The sequence below is a fragment of the Phyllobates terribilis genome, unplaced genomic scaffold, assembly GCF_046119375.1.
Source record: "Phyllobates terribilis strain yellow unplaced genomic scaffold, ASM4611937v1 Scaffold_2__4_contigs__length_985480577, whole genome shotgun sequence".
Classification (NCBI taxonomy): Eukaryota; Metazoa; Chordata; class Amphibia; order Anura; family Dendrobatidae; genus Phyllobates; species Phyllobates terribilis.
Window position 1 is genome coordinate 337,727,303 of NW_027362762.1, and position 26,725 is coordinate 337,754,027.

The 26,725-nt window shown below is 43.4% G+C and overlaps 1 protein-coding gene across 3 annotated transcripts in view; it reads left to right on the forward strand.

The window, feature by feature from the left end:
- The window catches only part of ATP10A (ATPase phospholipid transporting 10A (putative)), a 164,822-nt gene that overhangs the window by 70,956 nt on the left and 67,141 nt on the right, over positions 1-26,725 (forward strand). For all 3 annotated transcript variants that reach the window (XR_012278505.1, XM_073664540.1, XM_073664541.1), the window contains exons 3-4: positions 4,308-4,393; positions 19,219-19,325. Coding sequence is in view for 2 of the 3 variants with exons in the window: in XM_073664540.1 (XP_073520641.1) it covers positions 4,308-4,393; positions 19,219-19,325 (193 nt within the window). In the remaining variant the exon portion in view is untranslated. The remainder of the gene's footprint in view (positions 1-4,307; positions 4,394-19,218; positions 19,326-26,725) is intronic.

A 26,725-nucleotide genomic window follows, 5' to 3' on the forward strand; every position in this document is an offset into this window, starting at 1 on the left:
CTTTAGAGTGAAGGTTTTATCACCTTGTGATTCTCATTGCCTGGACTACAGAAGTATGTGCCTCCTGGTCCGACTCCGCCCCTACTGTGATAAGCTTCTCACTGTCTATAGCTATGTATATACAGAGCCTGGTGTGGGTGGGATTAGCTTTCTCAGCTCTGCTGCATTGCTAAATCTAAAAACTTTGATTGTATCACAACTGCTGCACCCAGTAAACTAAGTGATATATCATTGGATTCAGCTTCTCTTTACCTACATCAGGCTGCTGTCAGATGATGTAGCAAAAACCTGCTGACAGATTCCCTTTAACTTTCATTGCTCCCGTGTCAATTGTGTTGAGTTAGCCAATGACACTGGGGCACGATTTGAGCTTAGTTTTTTAACCATTGACAGTATAAGGCCACGGCCCCACTATCAGTATTTGGTCAGTATTTTTTCTCAGGAGTGGGAGCCAAAACCAGGAGTGGGTGATAAATGCAGAATTGGTGACTTGTTTCTATTATACCTTTTCTCTGATTGTTCCTCACCTGGTTTTGGCTCCCACTCCTGAGAAAAAATACCGACCAAATACTGATAGTGGGGCCGTGGCCTTAGACAATAACTTGACAGTGACCTATTGAATATTGGTCACACAAAATGATATCTGCTTGTAGGAGGGTAACATGGATAAACTGATGGATCTATCTTAATCCCAGAATTCTTAAACCAGCTATTATACTCCAGCAGACAAGTCTCCATATGAAGCCCTACTGAGGTTTAGTAAAGACACAAAATGGTATGGATGCCATATATTTTTGTATATCCTGAGGTCTAAAGCCCTCGTTCCCTCTCATACACAGTAGACAGCGGTTGGCCCTAGGATTGTTCGTCTGACAACTATCTCTGCTGACTCCCCCCACACACACAGGGGTACTCGGGTCAGCTGCTGTGTTTTCCGTGAGAGCCGCGGCCAGACTCCTCTGGTGAAAACTTATCTCAGGCAGAGCAAAAAAATTGTCTGAAATCGTACATTCTGGCCCCTTCTTTCCCCCAACATGTTCTGTTGGGAGACCCCACACACATTAGATTGTGAGCTGATCCTGACTATATTGGTGAATTCAGTTGATGTTGGTCTGCTAGGTGTTGGAGCCTTTAAAGGGGTTGTCTCAGGGCGCAGCTTCAGGAGCACACCACTCCCCTGCCATCCTACTTGCAGGGGGCAGTGCACTTCTGAAGATTGATATGGTGGTCCGAACTGTGCTCTCTCCCAGGCTTTTTCTCCGTGGTAGGAAAAGCGGATGGGACACTAAAGCTGGCTGGTTCCAGGGATTCGGCCAGCTTTAGAGTAGCGTAAGCAGGGTGTAAAGCAAACAGACTGATTATGCTGGACACTGCTTGTTCGGGTAACCGACCAGGAAGGGTCTGCAGGATGGCCGATAACCTAGACAATGATTTGTACACTATAGCAATAAAAATCCATCCGTTCTTGAGAACAGGGGATTTTTAATAAGGGAAAATTGCAAATTTGCTTTGCAAGTATTTTGCTGTCTTATTCACTTATAAACTTGAGAACAACCCTTTAAGGGGGATATATACACTGGTCGATCGGCAGGCATGTTATAGCCAGTTTAGACAGGCTGACTACACTTCAATAGGCAAAGAACGATCATTAATATCATATTTCCACATTGCGATGTGCTGCCGAGCACGATTATTTTGAAACAAGCTTAAATATAATCTCACCTGACAAATGAGCGTTTTGCAGCCTGTTTAGTAAGGCCAAAAATCTAGAAATGACCCTTCCTTGGCACGTTCAGTCCTGCTTATTGTCCATTGTAAATACACCCTTAGGATCTATAGAGGGGCTTGGCTTCTGCTGGGGTATAAAAGACTGATGTCCGATTCTAAAAAATACGTGGTGGCATCTCCTGCTGTTACAGATGCTGCAACCAATTTTTTTATTTAGTAATAATTAGAATGATTAGCATCAGGCTGTTCTAATACGCCAGTTTATCTGCTAAGAGTAGGGCATTATACAATACTCTTAGTAAAATCTGTAACGTTATGTAAATAAGTGAATCCTTTAATTTCAGTATTTTATGTCATGATCAAACAATAAGGAATTAAAGCTGGATTAACAAAAAAAAAAAAAAAATTAAAGGCAAAATTCTTAGAAAAATAATGACACCACAGCTTGGCACTAATGTGCGATACTCTGTCCCATGGGAAAGTGTTTGCTGAGTAAATCCCAGGGCCCAGGTCTGGTGTACTACGCACCATATCAGCATTTTGTGTTATACTTGTTAGTAAAATGAGCAGTTACTCAGAAATCAGATAAACTCCCTCAACGTGGAAACGCTAGTATGACTTTGCTAACGTCAGCAGCAAGTGAAAATCTATCCTCCATATTTCATGTAGTTATGCCAGTATGAAATGTGACGTGAGCGCCATTTTAAGTATTCTCCTCTGTACAGATAGCACAATTGAAAAGTTGCATCTTTCTTACCTGCCTTATTTTCTGTAGTATATTGCATCGTTCTGCTAATATGCAGGGAAATTAATTCTACATTAGTATAAAGGTTTGTGATTGGCTCTGAATTCCTTTTAATGCTAGAATGGTAAGAAACACAAGGGATTTGGCGGCAGATGGAGCTCCCCTCTACTTTTATATTAATAAAACTGTCTACAGTACAGATAAAATAGCGTTGTACTTCTAGATCTTATCTCGCAATCACTGTTTTTGTTAGTTCTTATCAGTGTAAAATATTACTTTTGGAGTTAAGGGCTTTGGGATAAACTAGCTGTCTAATGAAGGTAACCCCTGTCTATATGCTCTGTCATTACAGACCAAAAGTTTGGAGACTCAGCAAATTTTGTGAAAACCCAAATTCGTTTCATTTGCTGTTTTTAGATTGTTTAGTCGGATGTTTATATGATTACTGAAGTACAAGTAGAAGCATGTCAGAAGTTTTTGTTATCCCGTTTATGTAAGCATTCAATAGTTAGGGTTGACCCTTCTTTTTCAAGACTTCTTCAATTCTCCCTGGCAGCTAGATATCAGCTTCGGGGCCAAATCCAGACTGATGATGACAACTTGTTCTTATCTAATCCATGCTTGGAGTTTTTGACAATTTCTGTATGTTTTGTTTTTTTGCCCTGCTGCTTTTTGAGGATTGACAACAGGTTTTCAGTGGGATGGTGATATAGGGAGTTTCCTGGCCATGGATCCAAAATTTCAGTGTTTTGTTCACCAAACCACTTAGTCATCACTTGTCTTGGAAAAAGCATTGTTCATCACCAAATTGCTCCTGGATTGATGGGAGAAGTTGTTCTTGGAGGTTGTTTAGATCCCAATCTTTATTCATGGCAATGTTCTTAGGCAAATTTGTGAGCGAATTCTCTACCTAGGATAAAATGCAACCCCTACACTTGAATGGTCTCAGGAGGCTTTACTGTTGGCATGACACAGGACTTCTGGTAGCGCTCACCTTTTCTTCTCCGGACAATCATTCTTCCATATGTCCCAAACAGGATTTCAAAGCAAATAACTTTACCCCAGTCCTCCGCAGTACAATCCCTGGACTTCCTGCAGAATGGGAGTCCGATGTATTTCTTGGAGAGAAGCAGCTTCTTTGATGCACCATTACACAACTATTGCTGATCTTCATGTGGCATTTGCATGACCCACATGCACAAAAGGTTCTGTTCACATTACATTTATGGCCTCGGGGTGACTGCTTTGACGGGGCATGTATGTTGGAGAAAGGCTTATGAATGCTCTAGATTTGCATTGTGAAGGGAAGTATACATTTGACATAATTTATACTGTTGCAGTTGACTACGCTATTCCATTTTTTTGTGTGTGTGTAAACTGACAGAGGAGGTTATTTGGGCTCTCTGCCTCCGTTGGGCTGGTGTAGCCCTTTAGACATGTTTAATGTTTTTTTTAAAGGAATGATCTTAAGAGATTTAGAATGTAAAAAAAAAATCTAATTTGAAAAGGGGTAAATACATTTATGGAAAAATTAGAAGAATAATCTACTAGCTGACGCCTAGTGTAACGAGCTTGCATTAATTGGAATGGATTCTTGTACTTTTTACCTCGCAATTTGAGGACCACACAGGGCTTTTCCTGCTGCCAATCTCTATTTCTGCTCGTCTTGTTCATATAAAGAAACAAAAGCCTCCGAATATACAGAAGCATCCAAATAAAATGTGGTCAGAAGGAAACCAGGTTGTTCTCCATTGACACGTGGCACTTGTGTATATTTTGCACAATGATTTTACTGAACATACAAATAAATAAATCTATGTTCCTTTTGTTTCAGGAATCGGAGTTTGATCCAATGAAGTTTAACAGTGTTATTGAATGTGAGAAACCAAATAATGATTTGAGCAGGTTTCGTGGTTACATGTAAGTATGTTTGCTTTAGTAGATCCTAATAATAAAAAAAGTGGATTTTTTTAAATGCACACAACATTTTATATTTATTTTATTTTTTTTTGTACATCAAATCTTTAGCTAATTGTGCTGCAGATTTCAACGCTGTACATTTATAAGGAGGTTGTCCCATACCAAGCTCTCACTGTTTCTCTTTTTGTCCTGTGGTTTTCGTTGTTGATTTTTAGCACTGAACTTTCAAAATGGCTCAAGCGGTTCATCAATTTAGTGCAACTTAACCACTTCGCGCCAGAGCCTGTTTTGCCTTCGTGACCGGGCCAAGTTTTTCAATTCTGACCACTGTCACTTTGAGGTAATTACTCTGGAACGCTTCAACAGATCCCCCTGATTCTGAGATTGTTTTTTTCGTGACATATTGTACTTCATGATAGTGGTAAAATTTATTCGGTATCACTTGCGTTTATTTGTGAAAAAATCAGAAATTTGGTGAAAATTTTGAAAATTTTGTAATTTTCAAACTTTGAATTTTCATGCCCTTAAATCCGAGAGATATATCACACAAAATAGTTAATAAATAACATTTCCCACATGTCTACTTCACATCAGCACAATTTTGAAACCAAAATTTTTTTTTGGTAGGGAGCTATAAGGGTTAAACGTTGACCAGCGATTTCTCATTTTTCCAACAAAATTTACAAAAACATTTTTTTAGGGACCACATCATATTTGAAGTCACTGAGGGGTCTTTATGACAGAAAATACCGAAAAGTGACACCATTCTAAAAACTGCACCCCTCAAGGTGCTCAAAACCACATTCAAGAACTTTATTAACCCTTCAGGTGCTTCACAGGAATTTTTGGAATGTGGAAGAAAAAAATTAACATTTAACTTTTTTCACAAAAATGTTACTTTAGACCCAATTTTTTTTTATTTTCACAGGGGTAACAGGAAAAAATGGACCCCAAAATTTTTTGTGCAATTTCTCTTCAGCACGCTGATACCCCATATGTGAGGGAAAACCACTGTTTGGGCGCGCGGCAGCGTTTGAAAGGGAATGAGCGCCATTAGACTTTTTGAATGTAAAATTTGTCTGAATAATTAGCAGACGCCATGTTGCGTTTGGAGAGCTCCTGATGTTTCTAAACAGTGGAAACCCCCCACAAGTGACACCATTTTGGAAACTAGACCCCTTAGGGAACTTATCTAGATGTGTGGTGAGCACCTTGCACCCCCAGCCGCTTCACAGAAGTTTATAATATTGAGCCGTAAAAATAAAATTTTCACATTTTTCCCACAAAAAATGTTTTTCATTCCCTAATTTTGCATTATCATAAGGGTAACAGGATAAATTGCACCATGAAATTTGATGTGCAATTTCTCCTGAGTACGCCGATACCCCATATGTGGGGGAAAACCACTGCTTTGGTGTACGGCAGGGTTCGGAAGAGAAAGGAGCACTATGTTGGCTGGGATAGGTTGCAGACACCATGTCACATTTGAAGAGTCGCTGACATGCCGAAACAGCAGAAACCCCCACAAGTGACCCCATTTTGTAAACTACACCTCTCAAGGAATTCATCTAGGGAAGTAGTGAGTATTTTTTAATTTTTAAATTTATACCATTGGGCAGTGAAAAAAGCATAATTATATTTTTACCACAAAAAAATGTTTTACCCTCAGATTTTACATTTTCACACAGGGCAATGGGTAAAAATGGTGCCGAAATGTGTCACACAATTTCTTCTAAAAGTGTCAATACCCCATATGTGGCTGTATCGTACCGCTCAGCCATACGGCGAGATCTGGGGGGGACGGAGTGCTATTTGACAATTGGAGAACAAATTATTGTAGAATAGGGATTTGGGAGCACAAAATTTTCTGAATTTCTTTTGGGGGGCAAGGGTCATTTCGCTTTTCCAGAGCCTTTCTGCTACCAGTAACTTGGAAGTCCCTTATATTTTTAACAGATGACGGACCTGAGTGGGGACTAGCTTTTTTTGAGGACTGAGTTGAAGCTTTTATTGGGAACATTTTACGTAACATTTATCCGGCGCTCTAGGCTGAGCACTTACATCGGGGTTTCCATCTAAATTTCCAAGTGATGTAATTCAGATGAAACCCCTGCGGGATCCATTCACTGTAATGAGGCAGCAGAGTTACTCTGGACTCCGTCTGGCCTCTGTTTAGCGGTGTCCTTTTTTTCAGAAGTGCACAAAACTGTGGCCAACCGCACTTTTATGCACGCCTAAAACAAATGACACCGTGGGATCCCAGGCCAGACGGCATCCACAGTGCCTATATCTGCCTCATTACAGGGAATCTTCCGTCATGGGTTCCGGCTGAATCACATATTTCAGAGATTTACACGGAAACTCTGGTGTAAGTGCTCAGCGCAGAGCACAGGATAAATGTAAAGCTCTGCGCCTTACTGCGATCTTTGGGAGACATAATAAACTAATCAGTAGCAGGTGAAGAATTGGTTTTATTTATTTTTTACGCCGTTCTTAGTGTGATATAACTGATTAGATTACTTTATTCTTCAGGTCGGTGCGATTACAGAGATACCAGATTTATATTGGGTTTTTATGACTGACAGCTGTCACACACTAAAAGACGCTTTTTTTTGCAAAATCTAGTTTTTGCATTGCCATATTTTGAGAGCTATAATTTTTCCAGATTTTGGCCGACAGAGTCATGTGACGGCTTGTTTTTTGCGGGACGAGTTGACATTTTTATTAGTACCATTTTTGGGTACGTGACATTTTTTAATCGCTTTCTATTCCGTTTTTTGGGAGGTAAAATTAGCAAAAACCAACAATTCCGGAGTTGTTTTTTGAGGTTTTTTTTTATGCCGTTCTGCGTGTGGTGAAAGTGATCAGGCAGCGTTATTCTTCGGGTCAGTACGTTTACAGCGATACTACACTTACTGTATATTTTTTTTATGTTTTGGCGCTTTTACACAATAAACCATTTTATAGAAAAAATATTTTTTTTGCATTGCTTTATTCTGAGAGGTATAACTTTTTTATTTTTTGGCTGATGGAGCTGTATGGCGGCTTGTTTTTTGCGGAACAAGATGACGTTTTCAGCGGTACCATTTTTATTTCCATTTTGCTTTTTGATCGCATTTTTTTCCACTTTTTGTTTGGCGATATGAGGAAAACATAGTTTTTTGCTCCTTTTTTTATTTATTTTTATTACGGTGTGCACAGAAGGAGTTAATTAGTGTGACAGTTTTATAGCTCGGGTTGTTTCGGACGTGGTGATACCAAATATATGTACTTTTTTTATTTTTGCATAAATATACAGATTTATCGGTTTAATATTTTATTTATTTATTTTTATTTATTTTGTAATTTTTTTTTAACAGTTTAAAAATATTTTTTTTTTACTTTTTTTTTACATTTTTACTTAGTCCCTGTATGGGACATTAATTTTTATTTTTCTGATCACTGATCTCATGTAATGTAATAGACATGTATTACATTACATGAGATCTTCCCTGACTATTTCACAGTCAGTCTCCTGCCTGGCTTCAGCTGCAGGCTGAGCCAGGCAGGATACCATATATGGCAGATCTGGAGGCGGTCATGTGACCTCCAGCTGCCATAGCAACGTCAGGTCCTGGAAGGTATAAGGGGGCCGTCGGAGAGGTAAGTGGACGACCCCCTCTCCTCCTGCTGTCTTCTATATACCGCGATCACTATAGATCGCGGCATACAGAAGACAGCAAAGGGTTAACATCACTGGGACCTGATCCAATCAGGTCCCGATGATGTTCCCTGTCAGAGCTATCTCTCTGCACCGCTCCCGCAGCGCTTGCAAGACCCTGGGGGTCCTGAGCGCTGCGGGACCACCCACCGTTTTTAAACGTCCGCGCTGCACAGAGCCCAGCAAGCGCCGACGTTTATCTACAGTGGGCGGTCGGGAAGCGGTTAAAGCATAATTAATTTATTTATTTATTTATGATCTTTGACTGGTTTTTCAACTCGCTCAAAGTCACACGTTTTACTAAAATGGCTCAAAAATGTAGCAAAATATATGACGTACATAAAATCACTTCAAGGGGCCCGGGGTACATTTGCACCAAATGTTGGCACTTTTTAAAAAAAATTGGATTTGATGAATCAGTCTAAAACATCTGGAAAAGCCACATTGATGTAAAAAATTAAAACCAGAGAAACAACAAAAGACAACTAAAAAAAAGGCGCAAATGGTTTTATGAATTTGTCACAAATCAAAAAGTCACTGAGTGGTATTCACACCAAACTACTGGTGGAAATGCAATGATGTATTGGGCCATCAACATTTTTAAGATTTACTTAAATTTGAAACTCTCACCCACTTCTTCAGATATCTCCACTTCAGGTTTTATTCACAATTTACTATTCACGTTCTGTTTCAAGCTCCCGCCATGCACTGCGGAGTTTGTTCTAGAGCGTCATCACTGATATCCAGTCAGGGGCTGACCTGCTGCTTCTTCCACCGCTCCTTCCTCCAAACGTGCGTTGCTGCATCACATCACAGGTGACCGTGAGGATGTTCTGATGGTATTACAATCTGCGGCAAATCCACAATATGATGAGCACACTGCTAACTTAATTTTTTAAAAATAATTATCATAATTTGACGGGAAACTGCCATCAGACTTTTGCCACTTAGTTTGAGAACAGCAGAATATCGAAACAGAGACCCTGATTTCAGAGGTGTCACTAACTGAGCTGCTTGCTGTTTTTATTAAATCACTGATTTATCAGCAAGATATTCTTACTAGAGGACTAGTAATCCTGCTGCCATGTAGTCCTCCATATTCATGAGCTCACTCCATACCGACCACGAATTGGCAGCTTTCTGCCTATGCACTGTATACACAGAAATGTGTAATTTTGATAAAAAATTACAGCACACACCCTGGTAAGTGACACTTTGCTGGAATCGGGGTCCTTGCACCTGCATCATGTTGCTATTGGATGTCGTACCAAAACCTGGGGCGAGATTCCCTTTAGGATTAAGATCAGTAGAATTGGGCAACTTAAAAGTTTCCTCACTAGAACTGGTGATCATAGAACTGTTAAATAGTTGTTAGTTTTCCAGGTGTTTCATTTTCGTCTTCCAAGGTGCACACAGGACTTCTATCAGTTAGTGCCCAAATGGCAGTGAAGAAAATATCTATCTTGTCAAGCTTGCTGCAGAAGGAAGAGCTTCCTAGTAATATGTCACACCCAGGTCAAGAAGCATGAAATGTTCATGTATTTGGTCCAGATGTGTTCTAGTCATTGTTCAGATAAATATATCCTCTAGAACAATCGCATTACAAGGGTGAGATTGTAAAATTATTATGCAGCTCAGTTCTAGGACCAACACAAAATCTCAGTATTGTTGGACACTAGATGGGAATGATGGGCGTGATCACAAACATAAGTATAGCAATGCTAGTTCTTGGAAAAGTGCTATGGATGTGCATAAAATCAAGCTTGAACTTTGGATGGCTTGGCTGAATAGAGATTAAAAGTGCAACATCTCAAACCAAAACAACTTAATTAATAGCATCTGAATGGCAATTAATTTCTATTTTATTCTCAGAAGGCTTAGGCTTTGAATATATGCTGCAAAGTATTGCAGTTCATCAACTAATTAAATTAATGAATTAAACTAATTATACAGGAATGTATAAATATCAGCAATTCTTAGTCCTTACCAAAGCTGAATATCTTAATTGATAAGCCATTGATGCTTATGGCGGGTGGAGGATGACATTTTGTTTCTGATTAGTAATATGCTTTGGTAGAGTAGAAGAATATTATATATAATATGTATGTCTTTCCAGGAATTTCATAAGCACCCAAGGGAAAATTTCACTGAACACTACTGCAAACGGTTAAGATTGGAAAGGGACAGTGTTTTTATCTGCTTAGTATAGTATTTAGATTGTATTTTATATATTGCAGGATGTATGGAGGGCAGTACTGAAAGAGAACCTGCTACCTGGGTTTTTGCTACACCATCTGCGAGCAGCATCCTGTAGAGGCAGAGATCCTGATTCCAGTGATGTGTCACTTACTGAGCTGCTTAGTGTAGTTCTTATAAAATCTCTGTTTTATCAGCAGGAGATTCTTGCTAGAGGACTACTTGGCCTACTGCCAAGTAGCCCAACCATGTCCCCACCACTGAATGGCAGTTTTCTGCCTATGCACAGTGTACACTGAAGACTGCTAATCAGGGGTGTGGGTGGGGTTATACAGAGTTCCGCATTCAGAGAAGTGGTAAATCTGCAGCAGATAAAACCATTTTTAATCAAAACTGCACCGGGATTTATGGTCTCTGCTCCTAAAACATGCTGTTCTCCATTTGGGGTGGCACAAACCTGGTGACATGTTACTTTTAAAGGGTTTTTTTCTGTCTCATGATGTGATGCCATATCACTATGGGATCTGACCTCTGAGATTTTAACCAATACAGAAAATAAATTTTATATACAGAGCTGGAGTGCCCCAGAGTGGCTTATACTTAAAGGGGTATTCCCATCTCCAAGATCCTATCCCAATATGTAGTAGGTGTAATAATAATAATTAATATTAGCAAATATCTCCAATTAGAAATGCAGTATAGTTTTTCAGATTTGCTATGTCTCTTTCCTCAAGTGCAGGACCTTACGTATCCAAGGTTACGACCACTGATATAGTGACAGTTAGCTAGTTGAATAAATCAATAAAGTAAAAGTACCGTCCGTGACGATAGGAATCTAGCAAGGTATAGGGTATGTGTTTTAAAATATAACTTTTAATGGTATTACCTAATAAAAGGGCCGAAGGCTCAATTGAAATTAAACAACAGACATGAACAGACAAACCTAAGACACATATACATCAAAGTCACAAAAAAACACGGGGGTGAGGGAAAAATCCCCCAATATTGCAACCTCCCGGCTATAAATTAGTGACGTGCGCTGCGGGGTATTTATGTGGGCGCTTCCCCACACTGTGTGTGCGCGCTGTCTTATTGATGGTTGGGCCCGTTTGGACGCTCTGGAAATGACGCGGCGCTCCTTACTGTGCGACTCTTCATCTATGCGTTCCACGCTGGAGCGCCTTGAGCCGGATGCGATGACATAGTTCTGCCCCTTCCGGTTCCGCTTTGTTAGCGGTGCGTTCCAGCGTGGAACGCTTCACGTGTATACTTGTGACACAAATCTAATCATATGGATATCTAGGTATGGCATTTAGCGCACCGGAAGTGACGTCCTTGTTTGAACATATGGCGCCATTCATGAACATATAAAAACGCCACTCCTGTTTTGAGCATCTAGCACATGTAACTTTTTAGTATATTTTCTGCTTTGGGCAACTTTATTATGCTGTATTCATACAGCGGTCCCCCTTTTTTCTCATTATCCCCTGATGAGTGACTTACGAAACGCGTAGGGAATGGGATTTATTCTGGGACATGTGCAATAGATCCCCGGTCCATCCACTTTGGATATAAGAGATTGATCTTGGGTAATGTGTGGGTAAATCTCCCCCCCCCTGTTTGTTTCAATATCTCTCCTGTGGATTGTAATCTTCTGGATGAAGTAACCAAGCGGGGATCTACGTGTATTCTGAGTAAGGCCATACTCCAACTCATGGTGAGACTGTTCCTTTCTCAAATTGTGTATTAGTCACTAATTTATAGCCGGGAGGTTGCAATATTGGGGGATTTTTCCCTCACCCCCGTGTTTTTTTGTGACTTTGATGTATATGTGTCTTATGTTTGTCTGTTCATGTCTGTTGTTTAATTTCAATTGAGCCTTCAGCCCTTTCATTAGGTAATACCATTAAAAGTTATATTTTAAAACACATACCCTATACCTTGCTAGATTCCTAGTTAGCTAGTTGCTAGTGGTCGTAACCATGAATACCTAAGGTCCTGCAATGCCTGCACATGAGGAGAGAGACCTAGTAAATCAGAAAAACTATACTACATTTCTAATTGAAGGTATTTGCTAATATTAATATTATTACACCTACTACATATTGGGATAGGATCTTGGAGATGGGAATACCCCTTTATCTCCTGGATCAGTGGCGTTGTAGCACTGTCAGCAATATGCCTGCAGGTGTTATCATTACATTGCCTGCAGAGCTCAAGTGACAAATCAATTAGCAGCTGCAGTGCTCACACTCTCCTTGGATGAAACCATTTTGGGCAATGGAAGTGTGAGCGCTAAAGCTCATCAGCAGCTGCTGATGGGCTGCAGCACTCCCATGACATAACAACTACAGTGTCCATTTTAGGACATGATCAGATATCAAAATCAAACATCAGAATGATGTCAGTTTGAGGCTAAATACCCTGTCTGAGAACTGATTTTGACGAGTGATTTTATGTCCTAAAATGGACACTGTATATAGGACATTTCATAACTTTCCCAAATTCTTATGAAAAAATATTCCTCACAAACTGCATTGAACTACTGTACCCAATTTATTATATATTTTAGGAGTTGGAGTCGGTCCATTTAATACCGACTCCACCAAAATGGGCTCCGACTGCATTACTCCGACTCCACAGCGCTGCATGTAGGACTTGTTTTTTGCGGGACGAGTTTACGTTTTTATTGGTACTATTTTAGGGCACATGACTTTGTTTGATTGCTTTCTATTCCGATTTTTGGGATGCAGAATGAACAAAAACCAGCAATTCAGACTTTTTTTTTATTTTTATTTTTATGCCGTTCACCATGTGGTAAAATTGATAAGACAGCTTTATTATTTGGGTCAGAACGATTACAGCAAAATTACATTTATATAATTTTTTATGTTTTTTGCCACTTTTACAAAATAAAAACTATTTTATAGAAAAAAATTTTTTTACATCGCTGTATTCTGAGAGCTATAGCTTTATTTTTCCACTGATGGAGCTGTATGGCTGCTTGTTTTTTGCAGGACAAGATGGCGTTTTCAGTGAAATCATTTTTATTTACAGTTTTCTTTTTTATCTCATTTTATTCCACTTTTTGTTCAACAGCATGATGAAATTGCATATTTTTTAACGATGTTCACTGAAGGGGTTACCTAGTGTACCAGTTTTATAGGTAGGGTCGTTTTTGATGCAGCGATTTCAAATATGTCTACTTGTTGTTTTTTTTTTTTTTTTTTATAACTTAGCCCTTTTATGGGACTTTAACTGTTACTACTCTGATCGCTGGTATAAGCATTGCAATACATTTTTCCTGTCAGTGCTGCACTGACAGAATCCTCTTGGACCTTGCTCTGAGCATGGTATAACAGGCTTTCCGTAGCTGGGTAACTCGGATGTCGTCATGACCACCTCAGGTTGCCATGGCAACGATCCGGCCCTGCGATGATGCCAATCGGACGGGAGAGGGAGCCTCCTAAATGTTGCGATCGATTTTTCGATTGCGGCATTTAGAGGGTTAAACAGCCGGAGGGCGGTGTGGGTGCTGCTCTTGGCTATGAGAGCCTGGTCTCAGCTATCGTTTAAGCTGAGCTTCCAGCGGCCATCGCGCGGACACAGCTCCTGTGCCATTACAATCACCAGAACATACCCGTACGTCAGGAACCCCTTCCCAGCCAGGACGTATGAGTATTAGGAGAGGGCCTAGGACTGAACCCTGTGGAACCTGCAAAGGGGAAAAGGAAAATTAGAGCCAGCACGTTTCTGAACTAGCAGTCAGAGCGGCAGGAAGAGAACTAAGACAGCAGTATCCTTAACCTGATAATGATAAGGCAATTTTTGAGTTTTGTGCTTTCATTTTTTTCTGGCTTTCTTCAAATAGCACTAACTTTATTTTTCCCTCCACATGGCCATATGAGGATTTATTTTTTTTGTGGGAAAATTTGTAGTTTTCAATTGCACAATTCATTTCTACAAGTGGTGGCCAAAAAGTTAAATTTTGGTCTCATCTGTGCACAGCACCTTCCTCCATACATTTGGGGAGTCTCCCACATGCCTTTTGACAAACTCAAAACGAGCCTTACAATTTTTGTGTGTAAGTAAATGCTTTTTTCTTCCCACTCTTCCATAAAGGCCAGCTGTATGGAATGTATGGCCTATTGTGGTCGTATGGATTCATCTCAAACCTTTGGCATTTATTGTACTTTTCTTCTCAACGTGCTTTTTGCGACCCTGTTGACTATGTGCAACAAAACTTTTTTTTTATTTTTTTGTGATCACCGCAATATCTTAGCAGTTTCAAGATTGCTGCATCCAGTTTGTAAGACTTTTAACAATGTTTGACTTTTGAGTCCGTTAGAAAAAGTTTTTATAAAATGATGACATGGTCAGAATACTCATTTGCCTTATAATTGTGCACACAGTGAAAGTTGTCCTCTGTTAATAGGATGAGTAATAACTTGTCGATTGTTGGGATACCAACCAGTCCCAAGAACAGGGCTCTGGAGATGGGTGTGTCTGGAGGGAGCAAAGTATAAGCATGCGCACCTTTGCTTTATTTATTGTCTATAGAATTGCTGGAAATAGCCAAGCCCTGTACTCTAAATCTGTGGGAGGCCCATTGGTTGTATTCACAGCGATCTATGAACTATCTTCTTGTCACTTAGATAGGGAATTACTTACAAGCAGTGGCGTAGCACCAATGGTGGCTGACCACTCAGCTGCTATGGGGCTTGTGTGTCAGGGGAGCCCGGTGCCAGAGCCGGCACTGCCCCCCACCTGCATTGCACTTTCAACTGTATCTACATCATGGCTGTCCGCTCCCCCCCCCCCCCCCCCCCATCATTCTACCTCCCCATCTGAGATCTGGTGTTTCACCGGCCTGATGACTACACTACATGGTGCCCGCTGCGCAGAAATGTGCAGCGCTTCAAATCACACGCTGAGGAGACTGGAGCAGCGAGGGATCGAGGAGTGGTGAGATGTTTTTTTTTTGTTGTTGTTTGTTTGTTTTTAAATCAATAAGTACATTCCGTGGTGCATTCTACTATATAGAGGGCAATGGTAGCGCATTATACTATATGTAGGACAATGGGGGTGCATTATACTATGTGGGGGACTATAGGAGGTGCATTATACCACATGGAGGGCAATGTGGGGGCCATTTTACTATATAGAGGGCTATGTGGAAGGCCATTATAGTATATTTGGCACCACATAGCCCTTCAAATAGTATAATGGCCCCACACACAGCCCTCCGAATAGTAGGATGGCCCCACATATTCCTCCAAATATTATAATGGTCCCCACATAGTATATTGGCACCACATAGCCCTTCAAATAGTATGTGGGGACCATTATAATATTTGGAGGAATATGTGGGGCCATCCTACTATTCGGAAGGCTGTGTGTGGGGCCATTATAATATTTGGAGGGCTATGTGGGAGCCTTTATACTTTACGGAGGGCTATGTGGGGGCTATTATAGTGTTTGCAGGGCTAGTGGGATCATTATACAGTGTGGAGGGTGGTGTTGGGGATTGTCATACTGTGTGGAGGGTTGTGTTAGGGCCATTATTCTGTATAGAGGGCTGGGTTGGGTTTACAGTTGAGGCATCATACATGTTGGAGTCGCCATGCGGGGGGGGGGGGGTACAGTAGGGTCATCATCCACTGTCTGGGTATCATAATACGTTGGGGGTCACTTGTGTGGACAATGATGGGGGGGGGGGGATCTAGGGATTTTAGTAGTAGGAAAATTGCTTTGTAAGTGCTGCAAAGTTGTGAGATATGCTCTTCTGTCAGCCTGACAAATATGTATTTATTTATTTTTATTGTTGTGACCCAGTTAGAACGTCTACTATTGGCCCCCATGATTTCTATGTAGGCTCCTGCTTATCACCTTGGCACAAACCCTTTTAAGACCTGTAGAGCTGAGCATAGTGAATTGGTGGTCTTCCATGTGAAATGATGCAAAGAGAAGAATCTGAGAATAGTTGCCATTTGATTTATCGGTTAGGAAATTATTTGAGACTTTAGTAATGACAGATTCTGTAATGTGTGGAAAGTAGATTGTAAAGGGTCAAGAGGAGATTCAGCAGAGAGCTGATCAGGCAAGACTAGATTAAGCATTTCAGGAGTTATGGCAGCATGTTTAAAAGCAGAGGGAAAGTTCTACAAGATATAGCAAGCTTAAATATTCCAGCTAGACAAAAGGAGACAGCAAGGAATAGGAAGCGGGTGAAGTATGAAGGAGAAGGGTCACTTAAACAGGTAGTAGGGCGAGAAGATGAGTATCCTGGTGACGACAACTTCTATCACTCAGTCAAAGGTTGAAATTGAACAGTATTAAGTGCGGAAAGCAAGAAGATAAATACTACTGGGAGATTATTTCCTGCTAGATATTGTCAATTTTCTCTTTCAAATAAGTGTCTAAATTTTTAGCACTGAGATCACTGATAAATGCCTACACTTTAGGACTGAATGGAGAATGAAAAGTTGTCTGAGATTATTGAATAGTAAGCTCATTCACGGATATATATAGATAGCTAGATAGATAATAGAGATATATATATATAATAGATATATATATATATATATATATATATATATATATATATATATATATATATATATATATATATATATATATATATATATATATATACAGTACAGACCAAAAGTTTGGACACACCTTCTCATTTAAAGATTTTTCTGTATTTTCATGACTTTGAAAATTGTACATTCACACTGAAGGCATCAAAACTATGAATTAACACATGTGGAATTATATACTTAACAAAAAAGTGTGAAACAACTGAAAATATGTCTTATATTCTAGGTTCTTCAAAGTAGCCACCTTTTGCTTTGATGACTGCTTTGCACACTCTTGGCATTCTCTTGGCATTCTCTTGATGAGCTTCAAGAGGTAGTCACCGGAAATGGTCTTCCAACAATCTTGAAGGAGTTCCCAGAGATGCTTAGCACTTGTTGGCTCTTTTGCTTTCACTCTGTGGTCCAGCTCACCCCAAACCATCTCAATTGGGTTCAGGTCTGGTGACTGTGGAGGCCAGGTCATCTGGCGTAGCACCCCATCACTCTCCTTGGTCAAATAGCCCTTACACAGCCTGGAGGTGTGTTTGGGGTCATTGTCCTGTTGAAAAATAAACGATGGTCCAACTAAACGCAAACCGGATGGAATAGTATGCCGCTGCAAGATGCTGTGGTAGCCATGCTGGTTCAGTATGCCTTCAATTTTGAATAAATCCCCAACAGTGTCACCAGCAAAGCACCCCCACACCATCACACCTCCTCCTCCATGCTTCACGGTGGGAACCAGGCATGTAGAGTCCATCCGTTCACCTTTTCTGCGTCACACAAAGACACGGTGGTTGGAACCAAAGATCTCAAATTTGGACTCATCAGACCAAAGCACAGATTTCCACTGGTCTAATGTCCATTCCTTGTGTTCTTTAGCCCAAACAAGTCTCTTCTGCTTGTTGCCTGTCCTTAGCAGTGGTTTCCTAGCAGCTATTTTACCATGAAGGCCTGCTGCACAAAGTCTCCTCTTAACCGTTGTTGTAGAGATGTGTCTGCTGCTAGAACTCTGTGTGGCATTCACCTGGTCTCTAATCTGAGCTGCTGTTAACCTGCGATTTCTGAGGCTGATGACTCGGATAAACTTATCCTCAGAAGCAGAGGTGACTCTTGGTCTTCCTTTCCTGGGGCGGTCCTCATGTGAGCCAGTTTCTTTGTAGCACTTGATGGTTTTTGCAACTGCACTTGGGGCCACTTTCAAAGTTTGCCCAATTTTTCGGACTGACTGACCTTCATTTCTTAAAGTAATGATGGCCACTCGTTTTTCTTTACTTAGCTGCTTTTTTCTTGCCATAATACAAATTCTAACAGTCTATTCAGTAGGACTATCAGCTGTGTATCCACCTGACTTCTGTTTTATTCGTCCTCATTGCCTTTTTTAAATGTCCGTTTTTCACGTACGTGTTCTGTTTTTCACACAGCATGTACCAATTATAGTCTATAAGGCTGTTCTTATGTCTGTTTTTTGCAGTTTGAGTGTCTGTAAAAAGATCAGAGACGTGTCCATTTTTTATTCCAATTACGGGTAAAAATTACCCATACAAGTCTATGAAAATCGTGGACAGCACTGGGATGCCATCTGTGTGTTTTACATGTGCTGTCATGTAAAACACATTTACATGTACATGTGATTAACCTTTTAATGGTTAGGGGATGCTTACAATTTTTTATTTTCATTTGTGAAATTATTTTTTTTTTACATTTTTTTTTCTCAGTTGTGTTTGTAAGCAGCTGTGCGTATCCTACATGGCAGGCATAGCTCTCTCCTGCCCTGTCTACCTGCTGGGGCGCTCTGACAAATGTGGCACTTCTATGCTACATGTACATTTATGTATGGTTATGTGCTTGGGTCAGGGGCTAATTTGGCTTGCTAAACAATGCATCAACTAATCTGAAGGGTAAGTCTAGACAGAAAGGCACTAACATGGTCACAGTACATTTCTGTGTTGTGAATTCGCTCCGTTTTAAAGTGGCAATCCCAGCAAAATGTTCTCTTTTAAACCATGATTTGGAACCTTCAGCTTTTATTGTTTTGTTGTTTTTTAGTTGTTTTTTTCCTAACTGGGATAGAGGGCCAATAGCTTGGGTATTTGTCAGTGATATGTCGTGTTTTTGTACTTAAATGCTGCAGAAGCTTTACCCAAACTAGTGTTTTAGCATCTACAATTTTATCTATTCTTTGGGTGTGTTTTGTAAGCTATCACATCTGCAATGGCAAAATGAAGACTGCCACATTACATAAAATGTTAGTCTGCTTATCTAAGTGCATACAGTACAGTAATATCACACTAATGCAAAAGTGGTGACTTGTGTAACTTGTGCAAACTTTTTTTTTTTTTTTGTAGGATTCATAAAAATGGAAAAAAATCTGGCCTTTATAAAGAAAATCTCCTGTTACGAGGATGTACTCTTAGAAATACAGAAGTTGTGTCTGGTATAGTTGTTTATGCAGGTACTGATGTCTTCCAACATTGTCAATAAATAGAATCGCTCAGTTTTTTTATGCTTTTTTTTATGCAAACTTTTAGCTGCATTTTACTGTACCAGCAAAGTCTATAAGATTCCAGAAATCTCATGCACACATGTGTTTTTTTTTGTTCAGGATTTTGTGCTTTGCATGATTTTTTGAAAGATAGAGCATGTCACTTCTTTCAGCGCTTTTTCACCCATTGGAAGTAATGGGTGGTGGAAAAAACGCACGTGTCAAGTTTTCAGCCTTTTTTCAGCGTTTTTTGTGCATAAACCACAATGAGATTTTTTTTTTCCACTGAACCCTATGTACATGCATAACACAGACAAAGGGACAGTGAAAAAAAAAGCTGAAAAAATGCACCAAAAAAGAAAGCAAGAAAACCGCAACAAAAATCCTGAACAACCTGGTAAGAGATCAGGTTTTGCTGCAGAAAATGAAGGCAGAAAAAAAACATGATGTGTGAACATAGCCTAATACATTGTCTTTGCTGAGCCTGATTTGGATGGGTATCACCTGACTCTTAGCGGTAATCTTGCAATCCCTTTTTAAAAAAAAAAAAAAATCTTCCTGAGCCATACGTTTTTGATTTAAAAATCATACAGAAAAATTCATTTTTAAATTGGCCATTGTTTCTCATACAGTTAGGTCCATATATATTTGGACAGAGACAACATTTTTCTAATTTTGGTTCTAGACATTACCACAATGAATTTTAAACAAAACAATTCAGATGCAGTTGAAGTTCAGACTTTCAGCTTTCATTTGAGGGTATCCACATTAAAATTGGATGAAGGGTATAGGAGTTTCAGCTCCTTAACATGTGCCACCCTGTTTTTAAAGGAACCAAAAGTAATTGGACAATTGACTCCAAGGCTATTTCATGGACAGGTATGGGCAATCCCTTCATTATGTCATTCTCAATTAAGCAGATAAAAGGCCTGGAGTTGATTTGAGGTGTGGTGCTTGTGACGCGCCTCTGGGCCTGTGTCGCGCAGCGTTGCGCACGCGGGAGCTTACCCGGAGCCGGATCTGTTGAGGGTTGTAGTCTCGTGGCGGTGATCCGGTCCGTGCCCAGGGAGTCAGACTAAGTGGCGCTGTATCAGCGGTAGATGTTGGACGACTACGCCACCCGTTGAGTACAGCTAAGGAGCTGCTGCTGCAGGGCAGACCGCTGAGGCCGGTGGTAGGATTGTGCAGCGTGATAGTATAACCCCCAACGGGAGGGGTATGGCCTCAGGGCAGCCGACGTGGATGATGGAGGTAGCAGGAACCACTCGGAGACGGTACGGTGTAGTTCAGGGTCTTTACTGGTGACAAAGATAGACCCTCCCGGAGTACTGGCTAGTGATTGGGGCCTGGTCAGTCCTTGAGCAGATGGGATCTCCCCTGGCCAGGCGGAGTTGTAGGCCTCCCAAACTAACGATACTCTTCTGGCTACCTTGCTAGAGGCGGATATAAGTAGCCCACGTCCCTGAGTGTACCGTGTGGTGCTCACCCGTATGGCCGGTGACTCGGGGCCTTCTAGTAGCTTTCGCTCCACGACGGCGGTGCTGGTCCCACGCGTGTGACCGTGCCTTCGGGTTTCTGGGCCAGAGGACCTGCAATCCCCTGCCCGTCGGTTTCTGCTGCTGGATAGGAGTTAGTCCCCACAGCCTCGGTCTCCGGGTCCGGTGATAACTTCTCAGTCAGGGCGAGCTCTGCAGCTGCCAGCCCCTGACTCCTTGTAGCACTGCTCCCACAGAGCTCCTGTTGTTTCTTCCTATGCTGCTTCTCTTCTCTACTTCTTCTCTACTCACTAACCCTGCCTCAGCCCTAGGTTTATATAGGGGAAGTTCTTCCCCTCCCAGGACTGGGCAGGAGGTGTGGCATGCATAGGATCCCTGACCAAGAGACCTCCCACCTGCTCTCAGACGTAATATCTCTATCACTGTGGCAACCAGACCCCTGGGGTGTCACATTCCCCCCTAGTGAAATTTAGTACTCCGGGACTAAACATATTTTTAGAAAAACATAAGGTATAAACAATAATAATACAATAAGAAAAACACATAAAGATGGTTACGGCGTGTCCGCAACCGGGTGCAGTTTTGAAGAAAACAAAGGTGTCCATTTCACCAAAACAGGGAGACGTAACCAGGTAGGGGTCTGTCCTGCCCCGAGTCCTTATCAGTCTTTTAGTCCATCCTGGGTTACGCTCCAACTAATTGTACAAGGATTCCCGGTAAATCCACCAAGGACTCCTAAAAATAACTAGAAACACATAATTATTTACAAGCAACAAGAAAAACAGGTAACCACAAATAAAACAATTTATACATTTCAAATCCTCCAACGTGCGGGTAACTGGCCTCTAGTGGCCCTAGTGGACCTACGGAGCTGACTGTCTAGCCCTGAACTACAGGGTGTAGGAGCTGTCAAGGGTAAACTGGGCAGCTGTCTACCGGCTCTTTGGCTCACTAGGTGTACGGCAGGCTCACTATAAGCAGAGGGTTGATCCTCCTGTTCTGCTTGTGTGGAGTCTTCTGCCTCCTGGACCGGCTGTTCTTCCAGCTCTACCTGTTGCTCCGTAGGTGCTTGGGATGCTGGTTGGAGGAAGGTGAGTACGGGTACCACAACTGCGCCATTGACTTGAGTCCAAGACCGAGGGAAGTCTCCGAGCACAGTACTAACCATGTCTTCCCTTTCCTCTACGGGTCGAGGGTCTTCTTGTTCCTCTTCAGGGTTCCGTAGCTGTTCGGGACACTTCTTCAGGTGATCCCGGGATACAATGGTTGTGGTTTCCCCTCCGTCTTTACTGATGGTACAGACCTTTGGGTTGTCGTGGCTTGAGGGCAGTACGATGTACGGGTCCTTCTCCCACTGGTCGTCCAACTTGTGGAGCCGCCTTTTCCTCTTCAAGACCTGCTCTCCGGGTACCAGGGGAACAGCGGGAGCATACTGGTTGTAAGTTTTCTCTTGTCTTTCCCTAGCTTGACAGAGACTTCGCTCCACGCTCTCCTGTACTTTCCGGTACTGCTGCTGCCTCTCTGTGTCACAGTCTGCTTCTGGTGAAGTGTCCTCGGGTGTCAGGACTCCCATCTCCAGGTCAACAGGTAGCTTACCAGGCCTTGCCCTCATCAGGTAAGCCGGGGTACAGTTGGTGGAACCTACCGGGATGTGGTTGTATAGGTCCACCAGATCGGGCAGCTTCTCAGGCCACAGACTGCGTTCTTCCAGGGGCAACGTTTTCAGAAGATCCATTACCACCTGGTTCATTTTCTCACAAAGTCCATTAGTTTGCGGATGATAGGGTGTCGTCCTTATCTTCCGGCAGCCATACAGATTGCAGAATTCCTGGAAGACCTCCGCTTCAAAGGCAGGTCCCTGGTCCGTCAGCACTTGGTCCGGGTACCCGTGTGGACGGCAGAAGTGCTGCTGGAAGGCTCTAGCTGCTGTTCGAGCTGTTAAGTCCTTGACGGGGACGACAACCAAGAACCGGGAGTAGTGATCCACGATGGTTAGTGCGTAAACGTAGCCACTTCTGCTTGGGGTCAGTTTTACATGATCCAAGGCTACCAGTTCCAACGGCTGCCGGGTAACGATGGACTGCAGGGGAGTCTTCTGGCTGGCACGGTCCTTCCTTCTTAGGTTGCACGGGCCACAGTCTCTGCACCACCTCTCGATGGTTCCCCTCATGCCTACCCAGTGGAACCGCCCGCGCAGCAGGAACTCCAGCTTCTTCCATCCGAAGTGTCCAGCCCCGTCGTGGTATGCCTCCATCACCATGGCTGCGTCTCTCCGTGGCACCACTACTTGCCAGATTAGTTCATGCGTCCGGGAGTTAACCATTCTGCGGCACAACTTCCCCTTGTAAAGGAACAGTCGACTCTTCTCAGCCCACAGTTGCTTGGCTTCCTCCGGAGCGTCTGGGTCAAGACGAGCCTCTGGCCGAGTCAGCATCTCCTTCACCAGTCGGACGGCAGGGTCACTGTCTTGCGTTTCCTCCCAGTTGTAGTGAGGCAAGGGGTTAAACGTAGCGGCTTGCTTACTCCTTACCCGATGGGAATACTGGATAGTCCCATGACAGTGGAACGCGGGGAGTTCAACTTCTTCCAGTCCCTCTGGATCTTCTCCTACGTCCGGTAGGTTTGGCATCCTGGACAGGGCGTCCGCGTTGGTATTGGAGCGTCCTGCCCGGTATTTGATTGTGAACTCGTAGTTGGACAGACGGGCCATCCATCTCTGCTCTAGGGCACCGAGTCTTGCCGTGTCCAGGTGTGTCAACGGGTTGTTATCCGTGTACACGGTGAACCGGGAAGAAGCGAGGTAGTGCTTAAAGCGTTCGGTGACTGCCCACACCACTGCCAGGAACTCTAGCTTAAATGAGCTGTAATTCTCAGGGTTTCTCTCGGTGGGTCGCAGTTTTCGGCTGGCGTAAGCGATTACTCGTTCTTTCCCCTGCTGGATCTGGGACAGCACGGCTCCTAGCCCGATGTTACTTGCGTCGGTGTAGAGGATAAAGGGCTGGCTGTAATCAGGGTACGCCAGGATTTCATCCCCCGTGAGGGCAATCTTCAGCTGGCGGAAGGACTCTTCTTCTAACTTCTCCCATCTGAAGGGTGGCTTCTGGTTCTTGGCCTTCCGGGACTGGCCTATCAGGAGGTCCTGCATAGGAGCTGCCTTTTTGGTGAAACCGGGGATGAATCTGCGGTAATAGCCTACCAACCCGAGGAACTGCCGCACTTCCTTTACACTGGAGGGACTTGGCCATTCCTTAATTGCGGTGATCTTATCAGGGTCGGGAGCCACTCCATCAGCGCTCACCACGTGTCCCAGGTACTGCACCTTTGGTTTCAGGAGGTGACACTTGGAGGGTTTCACCTTTAGGCCGTAGCTTGCCAGAGCTTCGAACACTTCCGCCAGGTGTTTCAGGTGGTCCTCATACGTCTTGGAATATACGATGACATCGTCCAGGTACAACAAGACCGTCTCGAAGTTTCTGTGGCCCAGACAGCACTCCATTAATCGTTGGAAGGTTCCTGGTGCGTTGCAGAGTCCGAACGGCATGCAGGTAAACTCGCTAAGTCCCATCGGGGTGGTGAATGCGGTCTTCTCCCGGTCCGCCTCTGCTACAGGAACCTGCCAGTACCCACTAGTGAGATCCAAGGTAGAGAAGAAGTTAGCAGATCTTAAAGCAGCCAAAGACTCCTCTATCCTTGGTAAGGGGTACGCATCCTTGTGTGTGATACGGTTGATTTTCCGGTAATCTACACACATCCTCATGGTGTTGTCTTTCTTTTTGACTAAGACTAGTGGAGCTGCCCAGGGGCTACAGCTATCCCTGATCACCCCAGCCTCCTTCATGTCTCTAAGCATCCCCTTGGCGTGTTGGTAGTGTGCAGGGGGTACGGGTCGATACCTCTCTGTTATGGGAGGATGGTCTCCCGTGGGGATGTGGTGTTCTACCCCCTTGACTCGCCCGAAGTCTAACGGGTGTTTACTAAACACTCTCTCGTACTCTTGAACCACCCGATAGACTCCCTGTTTCTGGTGTGAGGGAGTGGAGTCAGTCAAATGTAGTTGCTGACACCAGTCCTCCATTGTTTTCTTAGAGCCGTTACCTTCCTCCGGGGAAGATGGAGGCAAGGGTTCTACGGACTGTATGGAATCTTGATTGATGGTATACAATTTGGCTAGCATGGCATACCGGGGCAGGTACACTTCCCTCTTCCCGATATTTATTATGCGAACGGGCCCCCTCCCATGGCGTACATTGACCACCCCCCGTGCTGTCAAAATGGTGGGCCTACTGTCTGAGTAAACTGGTTCTACCATTGCCTGGTAATCTCTACCTCTCAGACCAATAGCTGCCCGGCACCAAATCATCATTTCACTTTTCAGGGGCATGTCAATAGGGAAAGGGTCACACATTCGCACGCTACCAATCTCACCACCGGAGAGTTCTAGCTGTTGCCGTCGCATCAGTGCCCGGATCTCTTTCTGGAGCACTCGCTGCTGGCCGGAGCTGGCGTTCTTGGCAACCTGCTGTAAAAGGAAAATCACCTCTGCAAGACAATTTTCAATTACATTAGTTCCTAGAGTTATCTTTGGGTGACTCTCGTGTTTGTCAATGTCTACAATGATCAGTCCCTGTGCTGCCAATTCGACTCTACCGATTTTAATGGTCACCTCTTTAAATCCAATCTGTGGCACGGGCTGACCATTGCTGGCGATGATACTCAAGTCCTCGTCAGGGTAGCGGGTGATATCCGAGTCATTCCAGTACTGCTTGAAGAGCACGTACGGGATGGTGGTGACCTGTGACCCGGTGTCCAGTAGGGCACTCATAGGAATGCCATCCAGTACCACGGGTAAGACTGGACGTCCTCCCACATATTTGTCGCGCCAGTTCGATGGGCCTGGTGATCTTTTTCCTGGGGGTTGGCCCTCTACCCCAGGTTGTGCCAGTTTAAAGGACAGTACCTTGCCATATGTCCGGGTTGATTGCAGCGGCGGCAGATGGGTCGTCCGTCCTCGTTGTATCGGTCGCTGGGTCTTCCTCTGGCCGGTGGGGTCCTCCTTGGTCGACGCCACGGGATGTCCTCCGGTCCGGATGCCAGCTGGATCTTCCCTGGAGTGGAAACCTGTAAAGACTGCACAGTTCGGGTTAGCGCAGCAACGCTTTTAGCTAGCTCTTGGACCTGATGGTGCAGGTCTGGAGCCGGGTCATTGTTCAAAGCCTGCGCATCAGCTCCCACAGGCCCTGCCGACAACGGCGCCGCCTCCTGGTGGTAAGTGGTAGTGGGGCGTCTGTGGGTCACAACGCCACCTGGTGCCGGTTCTCGAAGCACCCGGATGGCTCTGTCCTTGAACTGTGCAAATCCCAGATGAGGGTCCTGTAAGGCCATTGCCCGCAACTGGGTTCGGTGGGCATTGCAATATAAACCCTCTATAAATTGTTCAGTCAACAGCCTGTCCTCGTCTCCCACGCCGTCAGGGTCGGTCTGCTTAATGGCTCTCAGGGCCTCTTGTAGGTTCAGTGCATAGTCCCTTATACTCTCATGTGCCCGCTGTTTGCACCCGTAGAATCTAAGCTTGATCTCGGCTGAGGTGCGGGTATCAAAGGTGTCCCTCAGCCGGGTTAGTATCCCTGCGACAGTCCTCCCCCCAGGTGGCCAGGACTTTACCTCCCTTTGGGCTGCCCCGGTTAATTGGGCCACCAGGATGCTCACTTTTTGCTCCTCTGTGAGGGGGTACACCTGGAAGAGGCTATCCAGCTTTTCTCTAAAGTCATGCAGGGTATGTGACTCCCCTGAGTACTGGGGTAGCCAGGCTGCCCCCGGGATATAGGGCATGGTGAAAGGCATGACCGCAACAGCGGTGGCGCTGGCGGGGGTTGA